Genomic DNA, 26,180 nt, shown 5'->3' with positions numbered 1-26,180 from the left:
TATTTATATACTGTCGGAAAGTTTGAACGACAGCACAGTTTCATATTTTATAAACGGATCATGTTTTGTTAATAAAATCTTTATCTGTAGAGTAATTAAAGCAGTCAGATAAAAATGACCTAACGTGCAATATTTACCTTTGAGATGCATGGAATTTAGATACTCAAGTAAAACTACTGCAAAATTGTACTTACATACAGTATTTGAGTAAATGTACTTTTCACCACTGGAAATGTGTCCAAATTACACTCGCTTATATCTAGCCTAGAGAGAGACTTCATTCCAGTTTCACTGTGAACTCTGAGGTTTTGTTCAATTATCTCTTAGTTCGCTGGATACTACAATGACATTTGTCCAACAGTTAGACCGTGAGCCAGATGATAGAATAGAATAGAATAGAATAGAATAGAATAGAATAATACTTTATTGTCTACCTTCTATTCTATTCTATTCTATTCTATTCTATTCTATTCTATTCTATCATCTGGCTCATGATAACTGCTAAGATTACTAAAATTATACTGTGAATGTAGGGTAAGTCAGTTACATCTGAGACGTAAATGAAGAGAAGTACTTGGTTTCCAAAATGTCCTTCTCAAATTTATTCGTTACGCACCTATGCAAATAAGAAAAATAGCAAGCTAGCAAAAAAACAGCTTTTATTTTGTTTTAAATCATTTAAAATAAATGTTTTGGGGGTTACTGAGTTAATTATTGCAGGTTTTAAAGATGTGCAGGATGATGTTTTGCAATCGAAAGTTACAACAGCAGCAGAGGTGTGGTTGTTTGTTCCTCTGCTGAAAGGCGGGTACAGATAAAGGCTCTGCTGTGAACATGAGACACCTGCAGGCAGTTTATCTGTATTACCTCCAACACTGAGTTTATGACTGGGATCCTGTGTGTTTGTTTGTCTGTTAGTTGGCACCTGAAAAACCGAGAGATTTTAAAGTGAGCTGGTAAAACGTTAAACAGAACTGACTGTGATTAACAAGTGACCTTACTGCGAAATTTAATTCAAATACCTCAGACTGTATAGCTCTGACACTTTTTACATTTACATTTTAACTGTCATCTTAATCTGAATTTATGTGGTTTGAACTCCCCTCTTTAAAATATAAAAAATACATAAAATAAAAAACTTTATTTTCAAGAAATGTATGCTTTTTTCATGAATCAAAATTTTTTTTTATTTTTTTTTTAATTATTTATTTATTTATTTTTTTATAAACCTTTTCAAGATAAATTTAGACTAAATGTAAGACTGATTTTAAAACAAAAAGTATTTTTCTTATTCAAGCATTGCAGGTAAGCATAAAGGTTGGTTTATATGAGGTCTCACGCAGAGGTAGCTTTCATGTAGTAGGAATATGGTTATTGACGAGAGATTAGTTTATACCCACATTTTGCCAACAGGTAGGAGCAGGTATAGAGTAAAAAGACAGCATCAGGTTGAGTGGTAGATTTAAAAATTTATAACATCAGAAATGTGGACTTTCACAAAGACACTCATTTTGATAAAAAGAAATTAAAAGACAGTGAATGAAATTGGATGTCTGTGGCGATTACAACCTCACAAAGTTAAATTTAAGACTATTTAATGGCTTTTAAGACCTAATATTCAGTTTGAAAAATAAAATCAATCTAAGAAATTTTAAGACTTTTTAAGGACCTACAGACAAAGTGTCAAATTCATTAAGCTTAATTTGGATCTAAAAGTTTAAGTGTAAGAATCTAGCTGCTTTGCCATATTCAGACCCTGGAATTGACTATTCAAAGTCTTAAAACAATAAATCGGATGCTTTTCAATGTAAAATATTTCACAGCTATAAATTCAGTGGCATTTAAATTTTGCAATTAGATGTTAAGTTTCTGATTCTTTATAACTATGATAATTTTTTGCTCCAGTAGAACGAGATTAACACCCAAATAAATTCCAATTGTTACGTCATTCTTGAGATCTCACACCAAACTACATTTACTAAAATGATAATTTAGTGGCAGGACCTCTTTTTCTATCCAAATGTTATCAGAGGGGCGCCTCTAAAGAGTTAGGGATGGTTTTGATGTTTTTATTTGTTTTACTAGATTCCTGTTGTACCCATTTTTGTGTAAAACCACAATTTAACACAATTTTTGTTAGTTTTAAATGGCTAAATAAAATTTTAAAAAATGTCCCTCTGCAGGAAAACATGTTTTGTAGCCATATCTTTTTGTTCTCTATGTCTGTTACATGACAAAAAAAAATTACAAATTCACTTTTTATTAGCTTGTAATAAAACACAGAAGCAACATAAAATAGGGGTAACCAATATTTTAATATAATTTTTAATTTAGATATTAAAGACTTCATAAAATAAACATTTTTTCCCAAATTGTAGCATGGAGATGTGTTGTTAAGCATATTCTGATGACTGGAATGAAATAATCTTAAAACCCTGTAATAAAAGGGGCAGTTTTTGCTACAGTAATACAATTTTCCATTTACGTGACGTCACAGAGGTCAAGAAACAAGATCTAGCAGCTGCCTGCATCCATGGAAACCATTCAAATAAAATAAAAAAAAAACAAAAACACTCGTGTTACATAATCACAAGATCATCTGTGCCACATTACACATACTGCACTCTTGGTAAACATTAACGTGCTTTAAAGTATCTTAAAGAAATGAAAAGGTAAAGAAGAGGTATGTGAAATGAAGTGTGTGAAAACAAGTCCCCTTTAAGAAAAAACATATTATACAGACAGAAGTGAGACTACGTCCACATGAAGCCATACAATCTTTAAAACGCTGTTTACGTGTAAAAACAATGTGCGTCCACACGCGACCATTTTCATGCTGTCCACATTTAAACACCATAACAATATGAACACAGCTTAATCTCTTCTTTTTCTCTTTTCATTCAGCAAACAACAAAACGGTCATCAACGCAAACACCTGGCAAGGAGTGGGACAAACACCAACATCTTTAAACCTGTTTTCTGTCATTTACTGCTCTCTATGATAACCTATTATTATTTAACAGAGCCAAATTCCACATTTAGTTCTTTATTTCTCACAAAGAGTATATAATAATGTGTTCACAAGCACTCCAGTGCCAACTAAGTCATCATTTTATGATTGAAATATGACTGTGGCTACGATTAATGATCATTTTCATTACTGATTAGCCCATTTCACATCATTCTACAAAATGAAAAATTCTTTCCTCTTACAATAGATCCTTAAGTGACACATTGGATGTCTAGTTTTGTGTGACTAGCAGTCCAAAATAAATTTGGAACCAGCAATTGTTTGGGGTTTTTATGCTTAGACAATTATCAGATTACTAAAATGGTCGCAGATAATTTTTCTTGTTGGCCAGTTAATGACTTAATTGACAAGATATCTTCTGTCAAAAAAGTCTGCTGATCACAGACAAATTTACAAGTGACAGAACACTGTCTTTTTAATGTTACTGCCACACACTCCTCAGCTATGTTCAAAGTTCCCCATACACACTAAAAGTAGGGCTGCAACTAACGATTATCTACATTGTCCATTAATCTGACAATTATTCTCTCAATTAATTGATTAGTATTTTGGTTTATAAAGTGTCTCAACGCACGTGATGATGTACTCAAATGTCTCGTTTTGTCCACCACCCAAAGATATTTACTGTATTTTGATAGAGGAGTAATGAAAACAGAAAATAATCACATTCAAGAAACTAAAATCGGTGAATTTTGATGTTTTCTTTCTTCAGAATTTACTCTGATTATTTGAATATCAAATTAGTTGACAACTAATCGATTAAATGATCATCGTTGCAGCTCTACTTAAAACACAAAGCCTTCATTTCAAGATTTTCCCACTCTGATTAGCGTCCTGGAAAAAGCTTTCTTTTTGGTCATGAAAGGCACCGGCTCGGTGTGGACAGATGGCCAGAAACAGAGAAAAAAAATGTTTTAAAAAGTAGTTGGCTTAATGTGAACATACTCTGAGTCAGTGCAATAAAAATAAAAAAGAAAAAGCACTCGGTCTGGATACTGGCTTTCTGCAGCAGCTGGTTATGAGACTTTTCACATTGTCGTCTTCTCCTCAGTTTGCTGAGGCCTCAGCAGCCCCACAGTCCCTGATTCGACGCTTGGCTTTCCACTGGCTGGACCCGTGTTCGGAGAAGGGACAGAACTTCAGCCACCGGCTGAAAAAGTTCTGCTTTGATTTGTGCGCTATCTGAGCCATTTTGAAAGGTGCCCAGCCAGGACCTAGAAGTCCTCTCCTGTGCTCAAAGCTGGCTGGTGATTTCATCAAAGTGGCTGGTCAAGCTTTGGAACAACAGATTTCCCACCCTTCCCGATTTTTCAGTGCAAATCAGCTGGAAAAGTCTTTCTTACGTCCACTGAGCCTCACGCTGAAGGAGCTGTAACAAAGTGCCTCAGTTTGCAGGGGACATTTTTTTCTTTTTTGTTTTTTTTTTGTTTGTTTTTTTTTCTGGAAAAACCTCAGTAACAAAACTAGAATCTCAGTTAAAATAACAAGGAAAAATATACACAAATATATGTTTACAATATATTTTGTACATTTACACAAGCTCTTTAAAAAATCAACGCAAGGCTGCCTTTTGAAAAGTATTCACAAAGAAAGTGCCGTCATCACTTTGCATAATGTAAACATGAGACACTGGTTCTGTTGCTACTGGAGACGACCTCAGCTTCCTACTGCACAATTTCAATCACAAAAACATATTTTCCTCTGCCAGCAAGAAGGCAGAAAATATGAGACACACCTGGCGGACACAGCATTGTCGGTCAGATCTCCAGCAACAACACAATGTCTCCAAAATGTTCACAAATGCAGGCAGCATGTTGAATTATGGGAAATTGTACTACAGCTAATAAAAAAACTCCCTTCATTGTATTGCAATGTGTTAAAGGCCAAACTCAATTTACCTTAATGCCTATTTTCCAATTGTTGGCATTTAAATCCAATCAGATGTGATCATTATTATTATCTTGTACCTTCAGCAGCGACTTTAAGTGAACAGTCATTTGCTCTCGGCTTTGGTTGCTCTGTTGAGGCTCGTTTTCTCCCACCCAGTGACTGGGCGGTTTAGGTAAGACACTCGGCGATGGCGGCTCGCTGAACTTAGCTCCAGCGTAGACCTTCTCGCCATCTTTGAGGTATTCAGGCGCAGCTTCAGCAGGCGGTATGTTCACGATCTTCACGTTGTCCGAGTTGCGGAGGGGTTTTTTCTGCTCCCGGAGTGGAGGCTGGTGGAGAGATGAGGGCTTATTCGGGCTGCTGTTATCTTTTTTCTTTATGGAGTGGGATGCTCCGGGGGTTTGGCCCTGCTTGGGCTTGTGGCTCCGTTTGATCATGTTCTGGGCGACTTGATCATTTCGGGGCAGGTTGCGGGCAGGCTGGCCATCTGGCTGTGTGGCTCCTCGCTCCAATCGGCCACCTTTGTATTTCAGTAGCTAAAAAACAGAAACAAATTTTCTTATTAATCCAGATGTCTGATGAATAATATCGTTCTATGAATGGACAACCTTACATCCTCTTGTTGAGCATGAAAGTTAATTTTTGGCCATGGAAATAGAACAACTCTGATTCCATAAAGTTGGGACACTGTGTAAAATGTAAATAGAAACAGAATTTAATCATTTGCAAATCCTCTTAGACCTATATTCAGTACAAAAACAAGATATTTAATGCTCAAACTGATAAACTTTATTGTTTCTTGTGAATATACACTCATTCTGAATTTGATACTTGCAACATCTTCTAAAAAAGTTGGTACACAAATGCTCAAAAAAAAAAACAAAAAAAAAAACAACAAAACTGTTTGAACAGTCCACAGGTAAACAGGTTAATTGGTAACAGATGACAGTGTCATGATTGTGGAGGGGCATCCTTGAAAGACTTAGTAATTCACAAACAAGGGCAGGGCAACATTCATTGCTTTGTGAAAAGCTGCATGGGCAAACAGGCCAACAGTTGCAGAGTAACATTTCTCAACACACAATTGCAAGAAAGGGATTGCACCATCAACCAATAATATCACCAACAGATTCAGTGCATCTGGAGAAATCTCTGCACGCAAAAGGCAAGGCTGAAAACCAACACCAAATGACCTTTGATCACTCAGACGACACTGACATTAACTGTATAAAAGATATTACTACATGGGCTCAGGAGAACTTCGGAAAACCACTGTCGGTAAACATAGTTCAACACTGCATCTAAAAATGCAAGTTAAGACTGAACCATGCAAAGTGAAAGCCATATATCAACAACATAAACACGCCACGGACCTCTCTGAGCCTGAGCTCATCTGAGATGGACTGACACAAAGTGGAAAAGTGTGCTGTGGTCTGACGAGTCTACATTTGAAATTGTTTTTTTAAAATCATGAACGTCCTGTCCTCTGGGAATAAGAGGCAAAGGCCCATCCAGATTGTTACCAGCGCAAAGTTCAAAGCCAGCATCTGTGATGGTATGCGTGTTAGTGCCCATGGCATCATGGGTAACCTGCACATCTGTGAAGGCACCATGAATGCTGAAAGGTACATGACTGAATTGTCAGGAACGTCCCTGTTTACTTCAGCAAGACAATGAGTCGCATTCTGCATGTTACAACAGTGTGGTGTTGTAGCAAGACAGTGCAGGTACTAGACTGGCCTGCCTGCAGTCCAGACCCGTCTCCCATTGAAAATGTGTGGTGCATTATGAAGCGCAGAACACAAGAGATCCCAGACAACTGAAGCAACTGAACTGAGCAAGTCTTATATCAAGCTAGAATGGGAAAGACTTTCACTTTCAAAAGGTGTCCTGTTATGCACCTATGTGTGTGTTAAAAGAGAAGATGATGTAACACAGTGGTAAACATGCTCCTGTCCCAATTTCTTTGCAGGCATCAAATTCAGAATGAGTCTATATTTACAAAGAACAACAAAGTTAATCAATTCAAACATTAAATATCTTGTCTCTGTACTGCATTCAATTAGATATAGGTCTCAAAAGGATTTGCCATCATTACATTCTGTTTTTATTTATTACATTTTACACTGTGTCCAGACTTTTTTTTTAGGATTGTAGTAGGACAAAAACAACACGTACACACTTATTTTATAGTGAGTGTGGTGGTAGGGCTTTACTGTAAAGCCACCTAAGGGAGTCTGAACAAACATTAGGTTACTACATTATTGTTGAGGTCTACGCAAACACAAAAACGGCCTATACCTTTAAATATTGAATCTGGAACAAGACAAACAAAGGAGGAGCAATTAACTATTCTATTTGTTTTACTTTTACCTGTTTAACTTGTTTGGCAGTTTGTTTTTGTTTTGTGCACAAAGAGAAGGCAGCCACACACACACAGTTTGGGCAAACCGCAAACCAACACCCCAGTTACATCACACCTCCTTCACATAACTCATTTCATGAACTTGTCCTATTAACGTCCATCGGGTATCGCAGTCGATTTAAAATCTTTTCACATGTTCACATCAAGTTCTACAGGAATCTTCTTTCAGTAATTATCAAACATGTATTACAGATGACATGTCCCTGCCTGGCTGTTAAATTAACAAGGTTTAAACGACAAGAACTTTTAATTATGTGATAAAACTGAATTGCAACTAGGGCTGCCACTAACGATTATTTTCATTGTCGACTAATCTGTCGATTATTTCTTTGATTAGTCGACTAATCATTTTATCGAAAAATGTGTTAAAATGTTGAAAAATGTTGGTCTGTCTCACCCAAACCCCAAAATTACGTCATCTAATGTCTTGTTTCCTACTCACGCCAAAGGGTTTTAGTTCACTGTCTTGGGAGAGTGTGTAAAGTTTATAGTACTTTTCTATGAAAAATGACTCAAACCAATTAGTTAACTACTAAAATTATTTTAATAGTCGATTAGTCATCGATTAGTTGACTAATCATGGCAGCCCTAATTGCAACATCATAAGCATATTTGAGTGTTATGAGCCCTGCACTGTTTACATGGGCTTTCTCTCACTTTCATTTCACCGATAATGCTGCAAGCAGGATGCAACCTGAGGCTTTTGAAGCAGCCTGTGAAAGGAGGAAGACAGACTTGCTCACTACATCTCTACTTTCGATTCCTTAGAACAAGGATTACTAACTGCGTCATGTCAAACAGCCTCAGGCACTACAGCAGACTCATGAACAATAATATTTTATTTGTTTGATAGACAGGTATGGTTTATGATGTTATAAAATCATAAAGACTTCACAAAATATGGCAAAAAATAAGAAATACCTGCATGTAAGTGTTACTTTCAGCTATTGAATATTTCCTGGGTTAATAGAGTACTTCTTTTGTTCATAACATGTCAAAAAATGGTGGAAAATGCTCATTTCAATCTGAAATTCAACTAAAAATATACTGCATAACCACCCAGAAAATATTCATATTTGAGAAGAAGTTGTGGCACTTTTGCTTAAAAAGATACTTGATTAATTTGATTGATTAATTGATTAATTGATCATCCAAACAGGTGGCAACTTATTTTTGTATCAATTATTACCACATTTATTTTTCTGTCAGCTCTAAATGGAATATATGTAAACACAGTACAGTATGTTGTGTAATAGCGCGATATCAAGAGAAATACAGAGATATATTGAATTACAATTGATTTCCGGTAATAACTAAAGTGACTGGGTGGTAAACAGAGCTGATCACATAACAGTACTGCAGTGCAGATGATATCAACAATAAACCAGTATAGTTACCTCCTTCTTAGCTCCCTGTTTGAGATGATGGAGGCTCAGCACGGTCTGTGTCCCTGTAGGGTGCTCGGTACCGGGCTGAGCTGCAGGTTTGTGAGCAGATGCAGCAGCGAGAGAGTTGTTGTTGTGGTCAGACAGCCGGATGTTGGGGCTGTTTCTCGGAGGTTTCAGGTGATGCAGCGGCGCCGTCGACCGCAGCTTCCTTCCTCCTTTCTTCAGCAGCGCCTGCCTCGTCTTATTGCCCGTGTTTACCCCATCGCTGCTGGGAATTAACGATATCGGGTTGTTGTTTTCGACGTTGCCGATGTTGGCTTCATCGCTGGGAGTCGGAGATCCGTCCAACATGTCTTTGGACTGGCGAAAACATAAACAGGCTGTGAAATTCCTCCGCGGCTAAGTTGGTTTAGCTAACAACGTCACAAGCTAACGGTTAGCCAACTACGCTTCGGGTAACACACTTTCTTATCGACGAAGAAAGAGTTACTGCACGAATATAACCTTAAATAGTCTCAGAAGTTCCTGAGAGTAAAGTTGTGGGATTTTATTTATTATTTCTGCTGCTAAAAAACGATGGACAACCTTTGTCCCGAGATGGCGTCGGCGTAAGTGCGCTTTGTAAAGCAGAAGTAGCGTTAGCATAAAATTAGCCAAAATGAAACATATGACTTCCGGCGCTCTATTTCAAAATAAGAGGTTTCTTGACGGAGGACAAATGAAACACAGACTGCTGAATATCCACTAGGCTACATTGAATTTCTATTCACCTATACTGTTTTGTTTTAGCATGGGGTCTGTGCAAGGTTATATTAAAAACAGGGAAATAAATAGGCTAATCTACGTGTTTCTGTCTCACAGAGATAAAGGTATTGATATAAAGGTCTTGTTAAGTAGCCTACATTAATTTTGCCATTCAAAATAACCTTTCAGAGATCTCTTGGACGTTTCTACTACTTTCATGTTAAAAAAAAAAAAAAAAAAGTGATACAAATGGACCCCTCAGGAGACATCACTGTAGCTTATTTTCAGGCTTATGTTTGCCCTCAGTTGTGGAGGAGGTTTTCAGACCATAAGAGTAGAACAACCACAATGTAAAAATGCTTTTTCAAAGGAAAAGCCATGTATTCAAATTTGTTCAAAGTAAAGTAGGCCACTCACGGTTTCAGTGCCCTAGGCAAGCTTCCCCTAACCATTTTTTACATAAAATGTCATCACTTCATAATCTTATTCTATCAAACATTTGTAGGAAATTTTGCGATAATTAGCATTTGAATTTTTGTGTTATGGCTGTAAACCTGATCACAGTGACTGTAACCTTTGACCACCAAATTCTAATCAGTTCATTCTTTATACCAAGTGGACGTTTGTGCCAAAGATTAGGAAATGCCCTCAAGATTTTCTTGAGATAATACATTCACAAGAATGAGGCCAGTGGTGTAGTGGAGGGTATACTCAGGTATACGGGGTATACCCACTTCTTTTTCTATCCAGTTACAGTTTACCCACCTATCAGCTAAAAAGCCATTGTAATAGGAGAGTATGGCTATTTCCTCATCGGTAACCTACCTATCTACCTAGTAGTATACCCACCTCATCAACTACCACTACACCACTGTAGTGGTGTAATGCAAGGTCACAGTGACCTTGACCTCTAACCACCAAAATGTAATCAGTTTGTCCTTGAGGCCAAGTGGACCTTTGTCCCAAATTTGAAGAAATTCCTTTAAAATGTCCTTGAGATATCACGTTCATGAGAATGGGATGGTCGGACAACTCAAACAAACATAATGCCTCCAAACATGGCTACTGTCAGCATAGATGCATAAAAAAATACAACTGACTTAAGGTAATATTTTTTAGCTTCTTTACTCCTCTATGACAGTAAAATTAATATCTTTAGGTTGTGGACACTACAAGACTATGGGGCTTTGGGAAACACTGATCAACATTTTTTTTTTTGTTTTTGGACATTTTCGGACATTTGTTGTACCAAACAAGTAAACTATTTTTAAGAAAATAATCGACAGATTAACTGACAATGAAAACAATCATTTGGTAGCTGGCACTGTGAGGCAATTTCATCTGTGATTATGTGTCATGTTTTAAAAGCTGATGAAATGATTGTATGTATTTGCAAAGCTGTCAGATAAATTTAGTGGATTAAAGAGCACAATATAAAATGCAGCAGACTCATAAAGTATAAGTCTTCATTATGTTAGCATACTGTCCATCTCTGGTTACAGCAGCATACTGATAGAGTGGTTGTCACATTTTATACTATTATTTTGTAGACAGATTCCTCCAACTTCCGGATAGTACTCTGTCTAGCTGGACAGCAAAGCGCCACTTCCGGGGATACTGTTTCCAGTAAGGGGCGTTTCAGGCTGCATCCTGTTGGTGACGTTTTATCTTCTAATTGGCTGGCACTTATGAGGCGGAGCACGAGATGAGAGGGAAAAATAGAGAGCTGAAATACTGTACATAGAACTGGAAAACCAGACATAGGTCCCTGCTGTTCACTCTGCACTTTAAATGAAGAAATATAGTAGTAAACATCTTGGTTTTTAAGGCTCTTTTAAGGCTCTCTTATCTGTTTATGAGAGGCACTATACGCTCTGTATGTGAATGCTAGACATGTTTAGATGCTTTAAATCCCCTAGACTTCTCAGGTCACTGGAGGTAATTTTCAATTCATGTGCTCAAAACAATTTTATTAATATTTATTATTGCCTCTATATGCTATGTATGAATACTTTATAAGGAGACATGGTTTCAGCAGCTCTCCTATAATGTCTTTGACAGTTTAGAAATAACCTAATTTATTAATCAAATGTACCAAACATTTGTTGTCTCCAGCTCCTCCATTGTAAGGGTTTGTTGCTTGTGTCTGTTTAAATTATTGTAAATGGAATAATTTGGGATCTTGGATTGGACTTTTGACTATTTTCTAAACTATAAATATCTTAATTTAAAAAAGACAGATGAATCAGTATTGATAAACAATTATTAGTTGCAGCTCAACAGATTTTTGGCTTTATAAAAGCTCCACATAACTGAACTCAGCCTTCCTTTGCTAAAGTATACCTTGTAAATATTGTTGCTTATTTGTAATAAATGAAAAAATATCCACAGACACTGAACACAGCTTTGGTATCACACAGGTTTACTGTAGAAAATGTGATGCACAAATGAAAACCTTTTGATCCCAACAGACCCCAAACTGACCTTCATGACATTCATTGAAATTCACATCTCTGTGCGTACAGCTACATCTACATTCATCCCTCTTTTTAGAACCAGGATGAACCTGTTCAACAAACACTGTCAATAAACAGGTGGACGGGTACGTTTCGTACAGTACGTCTTGTAAGTGCACAAAAGTCTGAAAAACTATTAATCATGAGTGACGCAGGCGCTTTAATCCACTACATAATAATTATTTGGCAAAGAGAACCGAGAAACTTAAAGGCAAATCTGAAACTCACAAGGGAGGACATGTTAAAGGTTTGTATTGGTACAAAAAATAGATATATAAACAATATACAAATACAACAGAAACATCTAAATATCCATCCCTGTGATCGTAGTACATATCATCTGTCACCATGACTGTAGAAGGCAAATCAGAGACATTGAGGGTCCTGGAGGGGGTTGGAGGCGGCGTCAGGGCTCAGGGCTGTGCCTCAGCTTCAGGCTCGTCATAGATGTAGCTGCCGACACCTCCGGTGTTTACACCTGAGAGAGGGCAAGTACATTTAAAGGGTCAGTTCACCAAAATATCATTTCTACATGAAACTAACCAGCCATGCAGATATGTTTAATTCTCTGTATGTCTGCCAGTGTTATAATACATTTAAAAAGTTGTGAGCAGTTTTCATTGACACTAACTTCTACAGCTGAAATAGCACAGGAAAGCCTAATTAACAATATGACTGCTGTTGAGCTGCAGAGGAAGCCTAGTTATATTTAAGGAGGGGCTTTGTGGCTTTGTTTGGGCGGCGTAAGAGCAAGAGACAGATCGTATTAAAATAATAGTGAAGGTCTAGTGTGCAGGTGTTACTGGTGAGGGATGGGTGTGCCCTTCTTTTCTGTTTCCTGTGCTTCTCTTTTGTGTCCCACCATAGGTTCTGCCCTCCCCCCTGCTTGCTGTGACGAGTGGTTGGGTACACTGCTGTCTAATCACTCATCAAGGACATGTAGGTTTAAAAGCCTGGAGAAATTAACAGTCAGAGCTAGGGGGATAATTTGGCATCTTAGGTGCTGTGTGGTAGTTGCAGTTTTACAATACTCTGTACCAGAGTCGGTGATTGTCACTCCCATTTGGGGGGAGGATGTGGAAACCTTTGGTTGAGTCATTAATTTAAAATCATTTAACTGCTAATCGCTAATGTAGAATCACTTTCTTTGACTTTTTGTACACCTTTATTTCTTTGTTTTTTTGTAAATAATCCCTAACTTTTCTTTAAACATCCATTTCTGCTTTTCTTTGTCCTTCCCCACCCCTTGTTTCACTTATTAGCCCTTTTTAGATAGGAATTGTGCAAATTTGCAGGAAAGCCCAATCAGTCTTCTTTCAGCATTGGCAGTATAAAAACAAAATGGGGGAGTGCAGCAAAATGCCACCTACCTATTTTGTTTATACAGAATGTGCCTTTTTTGGGGCAATGGGGGGCGTGAGCAAGTAACAAAACGTGTAGCTCAGCGTGTGACGTAAATAGCGACTGGTCAGTCCTTCGGCAATTCTCTCGTAAGTCGGCCCGTTCTTTACCCGTCATCTGATGGTTAATGGCCTCTTCGTTTGCGAGGACAAGGAGGGCGCGCAATTCCTTGTCTCCCCAGTTGTTCATCTTTACAGTGTCTGTCAGGTTTGTGTTTCCCTCTTGCTATTAGCTGCTCGCTAATTCCTGCTATCAGCTGTTTCCTGTTTATCCACCGCCAGTGGCTCGCACATGCGGCATCATCAACAGCTCCTCCCACAAGTCATCAACAGCCCTTCTCGTTGCGGAAGGCCGCCTCGGTCTGTTTAAACTAAAAGGGTTCCGCCAATATGACTACACTACGAGGCGTTAAATTGGGCACCTTGGATCAACTCGCCAATCCAGCTCTGTGTGTCTAAATGCTCGCAGGTTGCTGGCAAAACGGCCCAACACTCGTGGAAAATCTGGCAGTGTAAAAGGGGCTACTGTTACCCCTGAGCCTGACTGGGTAACATAATAGTGGCATCAAGTGGTGAGGTGGCAAATTGCAACCAACTAAAACTTCCCTCATGTGCCAAGCTTGCACTACTGTGGTCCATTCATGGCTACTGTAGAAACAACATGTCAGACCCCAGAGAAGACGGACCCACTCTGTATGTAGATATATAAACGGCTCATTCTAAGGCAACAGAAAAACAACAATTCTTATTTTCAAATTCTCACTATAGAGACTGCATCACTTCTTTTCCTCCTAAAAAAAGAGCCACAGTTTTATGGAGTGTAAAGCGACTAATGACCTTGTTAACTTGGAATGGCTATACAGGATTATACAGGTTCAGTTATAGAATCAGGGAGAGCACTAAGGTCACAATAACAGTTTCTTTCTCTCCTCATGTACCTCTTGTGTTTTTAACTGAGCTTCTGACACTTTAAGGCCACAAAAACTTCGGCGTCACCCACCAAGGTTTGAGTCAACAATACGGCTGCTTCTGATGAATATTTGTAGATCTAAAATGAACCTCTGCAGACAGTTGTTAGGGGACACTGTGATTGTTTTCTCTTTAAGCATCAGCCCACCACTCTGCTGCTGCCCAGTGTTTCTGAGTTCATACCTTTGGGCCCAAACAGCACAGCGTAGCACGGTTTGTGGCAGTACGGCTGTCCATCATGCTGCAACAGAAAGAAAAGAATTCTTCCGTATGAGGACCCATTTTTATATGATGAAAAACCATCGGAAACATCAGGAAACATCCAGCAGTGTGAGTGTGAGTTGAGTCCCTCACCTCCGCGTGGCTCCCAGGAGCCAGAGTCTTACTGCATCTCTCACAGCGCAGACAGGGCCGGTGCCAGTTCTTCCCGAGAGAGGACACCTTTTCAGCTGCACACACATGCACACACACATACCACCATGGAGATAGTCACTATGGAAACCAGCCACCTTAGTCACATGGACACATTCCAACACTCATATAGTACATGCAAACACAGATATGGAGACAATCTGCTTACCGAAATAAACCGTCTTGTTGCATCTGGGGCAAATGTTGGGTCCTCCAGAGAAAGATGAGAAGCTTGCAGCTGAAAAAGACACACTGAATTGGAATATTTTTCCCCCCAACACCTGCAATCTCTGTTATCCCCCTGTAGCTATTTTTATCTCGCTGTTTGTCACACATCTTCAAATTTTCACTTTGACTGAAACAGCTTTTATCTTCATCATCCCTTCACTAGTTTCTTTTTCAGTGTGATTTCATGTTATTCACTAAAATCTGACCCCCATATCTCCATATGTTAATCATCTTTGCAACATAAGTGATCTAAACTACACCTCAAACCAGCAGAGAGGATACTGTTTGAGCAGACGTTTAATTTCCCTTCCCAGCATATGACAGTTTTCTATTTTTGCTCCACATATTTCTCACCCTTCACTGGTCCCCGTGCGGGGGCTTTTCTCTCCTCTGGTTTGGCATTTGTTTCCATGGAGACGGCAGCAGGGGCTTCGTTGACAGGAGCGTCGTACACGTAGGAACCAGCTCCTCCGATGTTCACTCCTAAAACGCATGCAAACATTAAATTTATGAACCTGCAAACGACCCAAATGTTCTTTTTTTAGTGTAAACAAGAACAAACTGCACCTTTTGGACCGAAGAGGGCAGCGTAGCAGGGCTTGTGGCAATAAGGCGTCCCATCATGCTGTAAAACACAAGACGAAGGGACAGTAAGCAGAGGCAGCCACTTCCAGTTTCTCACTGCTCTGAACCAAAGTGGAACAGTTTAGTTTAACACATTTTTGTATTCAGTCTGTTTGGATTCACATAACACCAGATAACAAATGAACCAAGACTTGTTCACAGACGTTTATAAGCCTTGTCTGCTCTGTTATTTTCAAAGCAATTCATAATGCATGACTAGAGATCTAAATATGAGCATCAGTCCCTTCCCTTCTGTGGTCTGTTTACCCTCGCTACATTTTTTTTATTCTCTCTAAAAGGCATTTCCCTGGAAAATGACACAGTGAGCTCTTTTTGATAACTATGTGTTGTTTCAAGCAAACAAGGACTAATGTGTCTTTTTCAGGAAAATGTCTTCCATTAGCTTGACTTCCATGTACGACCCCTTTCAGTGATATAATCAACAACAATGCTTGCTTCATCTAAACTACTGACCCTTTGTCTTTCAGACGTTGCCGTCCTTTATGACGATGTTCTGTAATGGCTTTATTCAGATGTCTGGACCGTGAAGGGTCATCCACACAGGAGGCGTTTCAGCCATGTTTTTCAATCCTTTTCTTTTTTTTCACTCATGCTAGATGTGTTCACAGATCTTTTATTCACTGCTGTCACGGACTAAATTAGTTGCTTTAGGCAGTAGAGTGCCTCACTGGCGACTGAAAGCACCGTTGTCAGCTCAGCTGTGAGTCACAGTACTTTACTTCCTCATTAAAAGCTTATTAAAAGACTGTGAAAGCCACAGAAACAATCACAGTCATGAAAAGGCTTCTAAGGTATTAAAGAGAAGCTATGCACATTTTCAAAATTCATATGTGTTATCTTTACAGTCTTAAGCCGACTCTGACTACAGGAGTTTTATATTCTAACCGATTTAAAGAGGCAACAGATAGCATCTTTTCCTAAATATATCATAATGAAAATAATGTGGGTTGCACAGGGTAGTGGCCACAGTAAAATCTGACTATCAGCGTTTACATAGGTTACTTAGTGGCTCTGCAATCTTTGCAATAAGCTTCTGCCAACAGTGCCAGCATTTTGCGGAAAAAAATCTGTTTTACCGCATGAAACGCGTCATGTATTGTGAAACTGGTCGGTCAGCCAATCAGGGACTGGAGCTGGTCCTTATGAGGAGTTAGGCATGACATAGTTGAGTCACAAGCTCAATGGCAGATGGACAAAGTTTGGAGACAAGTGAAAAACGGCCTAGCAAAAGAAAACGAGCTCCTCTGTCTGAGGAGGCAAAGAGGAGAGGGATAAAAGAAGAGAAAAAACAAGAGTAAACCTCAGTCAGGCGTTCAAGAGATGGAGGGAGTTCCGTGACCAAAGAGGCTTTAACACCAATGTCCAGCTAGCTTTCTTTTTAATGGATCAGTAAGTAACACGGCTAAATGTTAGCTAGACGAGAAATGACTGTACTGTACTGTACTGGCTGCTAGTTAATTCCTAGCTGGCCAGCATCGCAAATCGCCGCAACCAGGGACCGGGTAGCGAGTGTTGGTCGGCTGACATCCTCGTTGCCATCCCTCGGACAGTGATACCCCCCTCCCTTCCTTCTGTTCTCTTCTCACGGAGGCAGCTATCGACGGACATCGCCCAGCTAAGTTACGCCCAGCTAAGTGAACACTGCTTTGTTTCCTATTCAGTTTGAGCTCCAACCGGCCGCATCGTTTCCATACGGTAACGTTTATTCTAGAATCTGGACTGTTTACATGTGCATATTGGTATAATTCTACTGTGTCTACTGTTGTTTGTACTGATACCGTACATATTGGTATCATTTACTGTGAGTTGTTTGTACTGGTACTGTGCATTCTGGTATAATTATTTGCATTACTATTTGTTTTTTCTTCAGATAAATCTGATAATTGATGCTCGGTCTCTTTACTCATTTATCCACACACCTTCTCATTCTACATATACATAGAGGTATACCGGTGGCTTTACAGCCTACATTTTATTTAGAGTGTCTAATAGAGTCATATTATTGATTATCTCTGATCCCCACGGTCAATTTGGTTGTTGCAACAGTGCGATGCAACACCACTGACGCTAGGTGGTGCCAAGCTAAAAAAAAACAAATCCTATCTGTTGCCTCTTCAAAATCAGGTTGCATGATATAGGGAGAAACTTCACAGACGTTCTTCTCTCTCAAATCAAACATGCAACTGTCATCAGTAGTAAGCTAGCTAATGTTAGCTTCAAGGGCTAGAATGTTTACCCTTGCTTGGCAACACCATCAGCTGCTCCGTACTGATGTAATCATAACCATCATCACCAGATTTTAAATGCTACATATCAAACATGTTTAAAATTATCAAGGCCCGGACGAGTCTGCAAACAGTCCGGGAGGTTTAAGACTGTTTCTGTTAACCTTAAACAACTGTTCTGAATACACTCGGTGTGAAGAGATCTTCAAAGTCAGTCACTTGTTTGACCTTTGACCACAGAGAATGTAACCTCAATAGGAAGAACATGTGGTTGCTTCGTGGTCAGACATGCACAGTCATTGTGATGACTTTTTTTGCAGAAGTCTCAGGTGGTAAGAAAATGACCATGTAAGTTTGACCACAATGAAACCCTGAACTTCCTGCTGAGGTTTCGTCAGAGGCCAGATAAAGTAATATCTCGTCACATAAAGTGTATTTAAAACAGCTACAGCCTGTAACTGCAAGTAGTTTAACTATTTAGATGATCTTTCCATCACCACTTCATCATCAGTCAAAAAAGTTTATTTTAAAGTAGAATTAAAGCACTTAAAATTGACAATCCTGAGTCACTACACCTTTATGATGACACAAAAATGTGGGAAAACATATTAGCTTCAAACATATTCTATTGTCACGCTTCTTAAATTGCTCTAGAGTAAAGCATCATCTTACAATATACTCATCAATTCTCCAGTTTGGCGCCTCCTCCTGTACACTTCCTCTCACTTCCTCTTACCTCAGCGTGGCCTCCTGGATTCAACGTCTTGTTGCAGCGCTCACATTTCAGACAGAACTTGTGCCAGTCTTTCCCTAAAGATGACACCTTCTCCGCTGTAGAAGAAGAGACAACAATTAGGAGCCTGCGTCATAAAACGAAGGCATTACATGTCCAGATTTATGGCATTTCTGAGATGTTAACCCCTTCATAATGTCTAGGAAGATCAAGATAAGATGAATGGACCAGGTACGCAGCCCTTCTTGCAATCCATCTACACTATGGCATCAAACAAGCTGTATTTAATATCAGATATGAAGGTGGTCAAGTTAAAATGTGACTTTATTAACACATGAATAAACCTTTTTATAGTCAGCCACAGGTCTTACATATTTAGAGGACTTGACATGATGGGGAAAGCTCTAGTATCAGTACGTACAGTCCAACAGCTTGTTTGTTTCTGACACAAAACTGTATTGTAAATTATATCAGAGCAGTTTGTTCCATGATACTGGGGACTGCTGCAGTTAATTAAAGAGATAGAAGACACCTGGGAGACTCGGGTGTTTATATCAGCCTAAAGCACATTCTTTCCACTAGGGACAAGTAGGACAGTAGAGTGACACAGAGAGATTCATCTTTTTATGTCTGGGTCTTATTAATTCAGACTTTTTATAAAGCCACTGGAAGTTTCCCCATCCCTCTGACTCTAATGACACTTCTGCTTTAATGCAAACCTTAACATGATGAAAGCTACATGCCAGATCCTTATCCCATCCTAAAACTATTTCTAGATTAACCTAAAAATCAAGTCTTCAAAATAAGTCAAAAACCAAGTCTTCAGAATAAAATCGGTAGTGTTTCACTGATACAACTCCTTCAAAGGAGCTGTATGCAACACTCAGAGCATATCAGAGTCCTTTTTAAACAGAGGTCGTGCTATAGGGCCGCTACAAAGTCCCTCCTCTGTGCCCCCTTTGCATTTTTACACAGGACCAAACAACAGCGGCCTTATACTTCTCCAGTGTGTGATTTTAGACAGCATGCCGGCATCATGGATGCAAAAGAGGACATGTAACACAGCAGCATCGGCCTCTGGTGTGACATTTATCGTAAGCGCTGGCAGCACTATATCAATAATAACAACGGCATTAACATGGCAATAACAATCATTTATGGTCCCCATTATATGGCGGCTGATCTTGTCCTCTGCTCAGAGTGTAAGGAGCACCCAGACTAATTTTTTTCCCAATTTATGGGCATTTTTGGCTGCTATTCTTCTCCTTTGAGTTAGCCACTAACAACTACTTTTTAAATCTCCTGTGGTGGGTTGGACGTGTAACGCATAACACAACACATAACACGTGCTGCCCATGATCCTGTCCTGCCAGCTCTCCTGCTGTTACTACCTCCAATGCCGCCTTAAAGGAAACATAACTCTGCCCCCCACTCTAAAATTATACCTTTTATACAGAACCACAAAGTGGCGTAACAGCATGAAATTCCCATCTTGATGAGGCAGTGTAAAACGAGGTTACGACTCAGAGTGTGGGGTGGAATTGTCTTTTTACGGTTCTTAACATGGAGGTGGCTGAGCTGGCAGCTAGCAGCTAACAGTGCTAACTCCATAAACAGTGCCAAACAATGGCTACCAAGTGTTAACCAAGGGGAAGCAGAGGGTGGGCCCTATGATTCACAACAACGCCGTCCCAATATCAGAGGTTACAGCTGTATGGGCTCCGTGCAAAGCGGCAGCAATGAGCTAGCCAGTGGGATTCACATGCACATGCATGCGCAGCCAGACCTGATAATCACAACAAACCACAGAGGAGCTGTATTACAACACACACAGAGGGAGCATGATGCCATTACTCCACCATAGCTTTACATAGCAAATGGTTTGCTGCTATAATACTACTTTTTAATTCCACTCCACTACAATTCAGAGGCAAATATTGCCCTTTTTACTCCACGTCAATAATTTGATAGCTTTATCTTTACTTTCAAGTTTCAGTTTATAAGCCAAAATATTAAAAAAAAAATATATACATATATATATATATATATATATATATATATACACACATATATATATTATTATTATATGTTAAAATATGGCTTTACAAGCTGCAGATTATAAAGTTAGACTGTATCAAAATTAGATCCACCTTTACCAGCCGCAGCATTGAAGTGATGAACACATTAATGCATCAATAGTTATAATATATGATATGGTCAAATATGCCTATAGTATATCTGCCATGGGACATTTCTGCACGGTGGTCCAGTGGTTAGCATTGTCGCCTCACAGCAAGAGGGTTCCTGGTTCGATACCATGGTGGCTGATCCCTTCTGTGCGGAGTTTGCATGTTCTCCCTGTGTCAGCGTGGGTTATCTCCGGGTACTCCGGCTTCCTCCCACAGTCCAAAGACATGCAGGTTAATTGGTGACTCTAAATTGGCTGTAGGTGTGAATGTGAGTGTGAATGGTTGTCTGTCTCTATGTGTCAGCCCTGTGATAGTCTGGTGACCTGTCCAGGGTGTACCCAGCCTCTCGCCCAACATCAGCTGGGATAGGCTCCAGCCCTCACTTCTACCCCTAACAGGTTAAGTGGTTACTGAAAATGAATGAATGAATATGGCCTAATATGTATCTGAAATGTGACATTTCTGCAAGATGAGTACTTCCATTTGGTACCTCAAGTAAAGTTTGATGCTGATAGTTTTGTACTTACACGACGGACAGAAGGACGGACAGAGGGAGGGTCACTAACAGTCCCAGAATATCTCAGCAGATACACTGCGGCCCTGATACAACATGACACTTCCTGTTTAGACTCGCTGGCCAGCCTGTCACTGTGATATGTGACAGTAAGTCACCTTGGCACAAAGCAAGTACTTTGCATTGATGGCGGGGGACATGTGTGCCAAACAAGTGTACAGTAGTGTGCCCTTATCATTTATACTCACAGTCGTGTGTGTTACTCCTTCTTGTCTTGTCTTGTCTTAGTTTTATTTATTTATTTCCTTTTAGGTTTGTGTGTTTGTTTTTTTGTTTTTTCCCCCTTTTTTCCTTCCATACAAATTCCTTGTTTCAATGACATGCTGACGATACATTTGTGTGGAAAAAGACTTGATGGATACTGACAACTCTGAAGCTTAAAATCTCAAAATAGACCAAATGACCGAGCTAAAATGTATAAAATGCATCTCCACCTCAATAAATTCCCCACGCAGCCACAAAACAACAACTACACTGCCAGAGGAAACACATTTCTTTGACATTTACTGCAGAGCTTCAAGCGGGAACAAGAGAGAACAGCAGTTTGGTTGAACCTGCAGGGTGCGGTTTCGCTGCCATTCTCCAGAGAAAGGAAGATGAAAGAACAAAAAGAAAATCAATCCATGTCACCCATGAGCAATCAATAAATTATTTACAATGCCATGTGGTGTTGCTCCAAAATGAAAAGAAGCTGACAGACAAGAAAGATGATATCACCCCTTTTTCTCATGTAAAACTCGAAAATGATCTCGCAAACAGTCTGGGAAAAGCCAGGTCATTTAAAGGTGGACTTCAGTGTAAAGATGGTGATTTGTCATAGGCTGGCAGATAACATAGTTTAGGCTGATGACCACATGCACACAGGAAAGGACTGTTAATGGCTCCCTGTAATCTTATCCAAAGATAATGAACCACTTACAGCCCAGTCTGGGCTGCGTCAAAGCACAGTGGTTACCAGTTTGAATCTGGGACTCACAATCTGTGACGTTTTTAAACATTTTTGAGAGAAACTGTCACATTCATTTCACATCCAAACCGCTAAAAAAGGAGAAACTGAGGCAAACTGAGGCAGCGCAGACCAGACGTCAGATAATTACAGTAGGAGGGTTATTAGATCAGGATGTTAGCTGCTCTGGCAGGACTTCACTGTGACATTCAGGTTCCTGCATGTCTGTAATGTTTTGCTGCAGAACTAAAATACTCCTGTTGGGTCTTGAGGCTTTGTGTCTTGGGTTTTTATCTTTTCACTTTTGCCATTTCACTTTATTTTATCCCCTGGTGTTATATGATCACTGTGTTTTTATTCTGCTTTTTGTTTTTATCTTCTGTTTTTCTGTAAAGCACTTTGCGACCTTGTTAAGACAGTGCTATATAAATAAAGTTTATGACTATTATCCTTATTTTCTATTGCAGCGTAGAGGTGTGCCTGTATTGTACTTCATACCAGGCCACAGTATACTGGCTTACTGTGCTAAATTACCTAGTCTTTCTGCTAGAGAAGCCAGTTTGCATTAAGGCAAACATGGTGTGGGGTAATTGTACTGTGTTGCAGCTCTGATAGTAGGGTTTCATGAGGGTTTGATGAATGTTTTGATATAACAGTTTACTGTGATATATTTGGCCACGTAAATCTGATGCTGGCACATCCCTGTTGTACTGGTGTCTTCGCTATAAGACTGATTATAATAAAATCCTCATATTTACATTTTTATAGTCCACAGTCTCAGCTCTAAATGAAGCATAATAGAGTTGAGTGATGTGACAGTATATACCATCCAATAATATGTTTTCATTAACTTTGTCATACCGCTTATATCATGGTAGCTGTACTTTCATATCTTTAGTTTGCGAATAATGTTGCAAATGAATAAGTAAGACTGCTTTATGGCAATACTGAATTTATTTCATAGGACTTATTTTATTGTTATTTACTATATCGTGACACACACTAGCAATACTAACACCCAAAATGACCGTTTGTGTAGCACTTACTCATCCCATGTTATGTTGAAGTCTAAAGAAAACTATTTTTCCTCCACAGTGAATGAAGAATCCAAAAATAGAAAAAGCAAAACTATGTCAAAACATCGGTTTACATACTGTCACACAACTTCCAAGGCTCATTTATCCAGTTGTCTGCTCAGTACTTCCCAAACATGTGCATTTTCACTGACACGTTACTATTTAAAACACTTCCGCATACAAGCAGAGCGAATGGCAAAGTGCATTCCATTGAGTTGCTTGGTGCGCTACTCGTCCGTGCATGAGACTGGTAATGCTGAAGTGTTAAATACTATGGTTTTAGCGCAATGCTTGTGTTTTGGAGGTACTGAGCACACAACTGGATAAATGAGACTTGTTTTATACTGGATAAGTTGTTTGAGAGTTTGTAAATGGGTGTTTTGACATAGTTTTGCTGTTGTTGAACACGGACCCCCTTCACTCCAATTATCAAGAATGTTCTGTTTTTTGGATTCTTCGTTCACCATGGAGGAATGGAGGAAAAAAGTTTTCTTCACGAACGTATCACAGGGTGAGTGACTGATTTACAAATGATCCTTTTGTGGGTGAAGTGCTCCTTTAACAAAACTATACACACTAGAATATGGGTTTTATCCTTACTTAATATTAATTTATATTTCATCTAAATGTTTTGCAATGGGAAATCTGAATACTATTTTATGTGAAACAAACAACAGAAATCAATAGGACACAATGGGATACATTTTCACCATGTGATTCTGAATACTTCAGTATGACGTGTTATCACCATACTAATATTCATAACCATATTGCCAAGCCCCATCTGAAATAAAAACCATGCACATTTTCTTTTAAAAAGATGCAGTGACTTATAAGATAGATATATTTTCTGCAGTATTCCTGGATGCTTCTTGATTATTTTCTTTTTAAATGGGCTTATATTATATTCATGAAAAAATATAATAAGAAAACGATTTTACAGAATGAAACCCCTTTTTTGTCAATGAGTACACGTCACCTCAGATCTTCTATGAGCTCTGAAGCTGCATGGCAAATAATAAATACATTCTCACTGTAAACAAACATCATGCATCAACAAATATTAAGAATAAGATAATAAGACTTAAAGAATATATTTTCAAAATAAACCCCACAGATGGTTAACACTCCTACTAGCAGTCAAAGCCCTCGACTCTGACAATAACCTCGACGCTGGGCGCTTACACAGAAAACATCCACCTACCGAAATACACCGTCTTGTCGCATTTTGGACATTTTGACGCCATGTTCCGTGTGAACAAAGGGATGGAGTAGTTTTCAGTTGGTGCACCGGCGCTCTGACCGTCTGCCTGTGTGCCTGCCGTCTGTCTGCAGCTCCAGCGGCAGGAGACACACCTCAGGATGATGGGGATGGTGATGATGATGATGTGAAAGATTGACGCTCACATCCTCCCATAGATTCCTCTGTCTCATTTACATAATCCCGCCCCTAGGATGACATCATGCAGTCATCATGTACTGCAGACAGGCTAGTAGAGGAAATATAAAATTGTACATTTATGTAAAAAAAAAAAAATGTATTTTTTCATCAATATTTAGTTGTTGTTGGTTTTTTTAATCTTTTTAAATCTTTATTGTGGTGAAAGGTGGTTTATATTGGTAATATTTCTCATCTCCTATCAGAGATATTGAGATAGAGATTGGTAGATTTTTCATGCAAAATGCTGTCATAATTTTTTAATAAATAATAAATAATAAAATGCACAGCAAAAAGTAGCTCAAGAATTCAACCAGTTAAAATTCTGCCTTCATCTTTATGCAACATACGATGATCTCATAATACAAAATAAATAAATAGTAATATTACATAATAAATGCTTTGCTTTTACAGGCCTACTTTTAACATTTTGATTAATTTTCCTTATTAATGTTAGTCCAATATTCACTCTTCCTTTAGCTCTGTTTGGTCCACTCCTGCGTCTAACTGTATCTGTTTGCTGCAGGATGTTGTGCAGGCGTTGTTCGGTTGGGTTTATAATTTATTTACACCTAGAACAGCTGTGTGCTGCGGCTGGAGACACCACCGAAAAAGCTGTGGGCACCAAAACCAAAACACATGGACATGGACTGAAAGATGCTAAAACGGCACAGTCAGAGCTGAGGGGAACAGCGAAGTATGATAATTCTCTGTGAGTTTATGACATAGACTGTATAATAAAGATGGACAACATGACAACTTCCCAAAAGTGAAACTATCATTTAAGGTCATTCTTATCTCGCTGATGTTTGTTTTTCTGGTAAGTTTGTTTTAAATTAGTTATTTAATACTAAAAAAAGGGGGGTTGACATCACGATTGACAGCTGTGTGTGCCAATCAGTGTCCATCCATCCATCCATCCATCCATCCATCCATCTTCTCCACTTGTCTTGGCCGGGTCACGGCAACAGGCCAGTCAAAGCACCACAGGCGTTCCTCTCCCCAGCGACACTTTCCAGCACCTCCTGGGGGAACCCGGTGTGTTCCCAGGCCAGACGAAATATGTAATCCCTCCTGCATGTTCTGGGTCTGCCCCAGGGCCTCCTACCAGTTGGACATGCCCAGAACACCTCTAATGGGAGGAACCCACGAAACATCTTGATCATAATCATAATATTCTGCAAATGCTGGTTCCAAGGGTGAGAACAGAACTTGGCAAAAATGCTTTTAAATATGCTGCTCCTTCATCCTGGAGTAATTTACAGAAGGATCTGAGACTGGCAGAGCCGATCACTGTGGGGGAGTTTAAGTCAATTTTAAAGGGTCTGGAAATTAGCTCTGTTAGTCAATGT

General features: G+C 39.2%; 2 protein-coding genes across 2 annotated transcripts; both read right to left on the bottom strand.

The window, feature by feature from the left end:
* Nucleotides 1-2,296: 2,296 nt before the first annotated feature.
* On the bottom strand, nucleotides 2,297-9,371 carry LOC117271042 (proline-rich nuclear receptor coactivator 1). The gene is made up of 2 exons (XM_033649119.2): nucleotides 8,744-9,371; nucleotides 2,297-5,457 (listed from the first exon to the last, which is right to left on the bottom strand). The coding sequence occupies exons 1-2, from the start codon at nucleotides 9,083-9,085 to the stop codon at nucleotides 4,969-4,971; spliced, it is 831 nt and encodes a 276-aa protein (XP_033505010.2). The 5' UTR covers nucleotides 9,086-9,371; the 3' UTR covers nucleotides 2,297-4,968.
* Nucleotides 9,372-11,883: 2,512 nt separating this feature from the next.
* On the bottom strand, nucleotides 11,884-24,779 carry crip2l (cysteine-rich protein 2-like). The gene is made up of 8 exons (XM_033647993.2): nucleotides 24,595-24,779; nucleotides 18,609-18,703; nucleotides 15,570-15,627; nucleotides 15,357-15,485; nucleotides 14,944-15,012; nucleotides 14,718-14,812; nucleotides 14,547-14,604; nucleotides 11,884-12,472 (listed from the first exon to the last, which is right to left on the bottom strand). The coding sequence occupies exons 1-8, from the start codon at nucleotides 24,635-24,637 to the stop codon at nucleotides 12,408-12,410; spliced, it is 612 nt and encodes a 203-aa protein (XP_033503884.1). The 5' UTR covers nucleotides 24,638-24,779; the 3' UTR covers nucleotides 11,884-12,407.
* Nucleotides 24,780-26,180: the final 1,401 nt, after the last annotated feature.

This window comes from Epinephelus lanceolatus, chromosome 13 (assembly GCF_041903045.1).
Source record: "Epinephelus lanceolatus isolate andai-2023 chromosome 13, ASM4190304v1, whole genome shotgun sequence".
Lineage (NCBI taxonomy): Eukaryota > Metazoa > Chordata > Actinopteri > Perciformes > Serranidae > Epinephelus > Epinephelus lanceolatus.
The sequence above is the reverse complement of the archived record's forward strand: the minus strand, read 5'-3'. Positions and strand labels throughout refer to the sequence as shown.

Excerpts from the sequence above, each read along its gene's own strand:
- crip2l (XM_033647993.2), bottom strand. The coding sequence starts at position 24,637 with ATGGCGTCAAAATGTCCAAAATGCGACAAGACGGTGTATTTCG. Across the intron at positions 18,704-24,594 it reads CGACAAGACGGTGTATTTCG|CGGAGAAGGTGTCATCTTTA; the intron begins GTAGGTGGATGT and ends CTTCTTCTACAG. Across the intron at positions 14,813-14,943 it reads CAACAAGACGGTTTATTTCG|CTGAAAAGGTGTCCTCTCTC; the intron begins GTAAGCAGATTG and ends ATGTGTGTGCAG.
- LOC117271042 (XM_033649119.2), bottom strand. The coding sequence starts at position 9,085 with ATGTTGGACGGATCTCCGACTCCCAGCGATGAAGCCAACATCGGCAAC. Across the intron at positions 5,458-8,743 it reads AACAGGGAGCTAAGAAGGAG|CTACTGAAATACAAAGGTGG; the intron begins GTAACTATACTG and ends TCTGTTTTTTAG.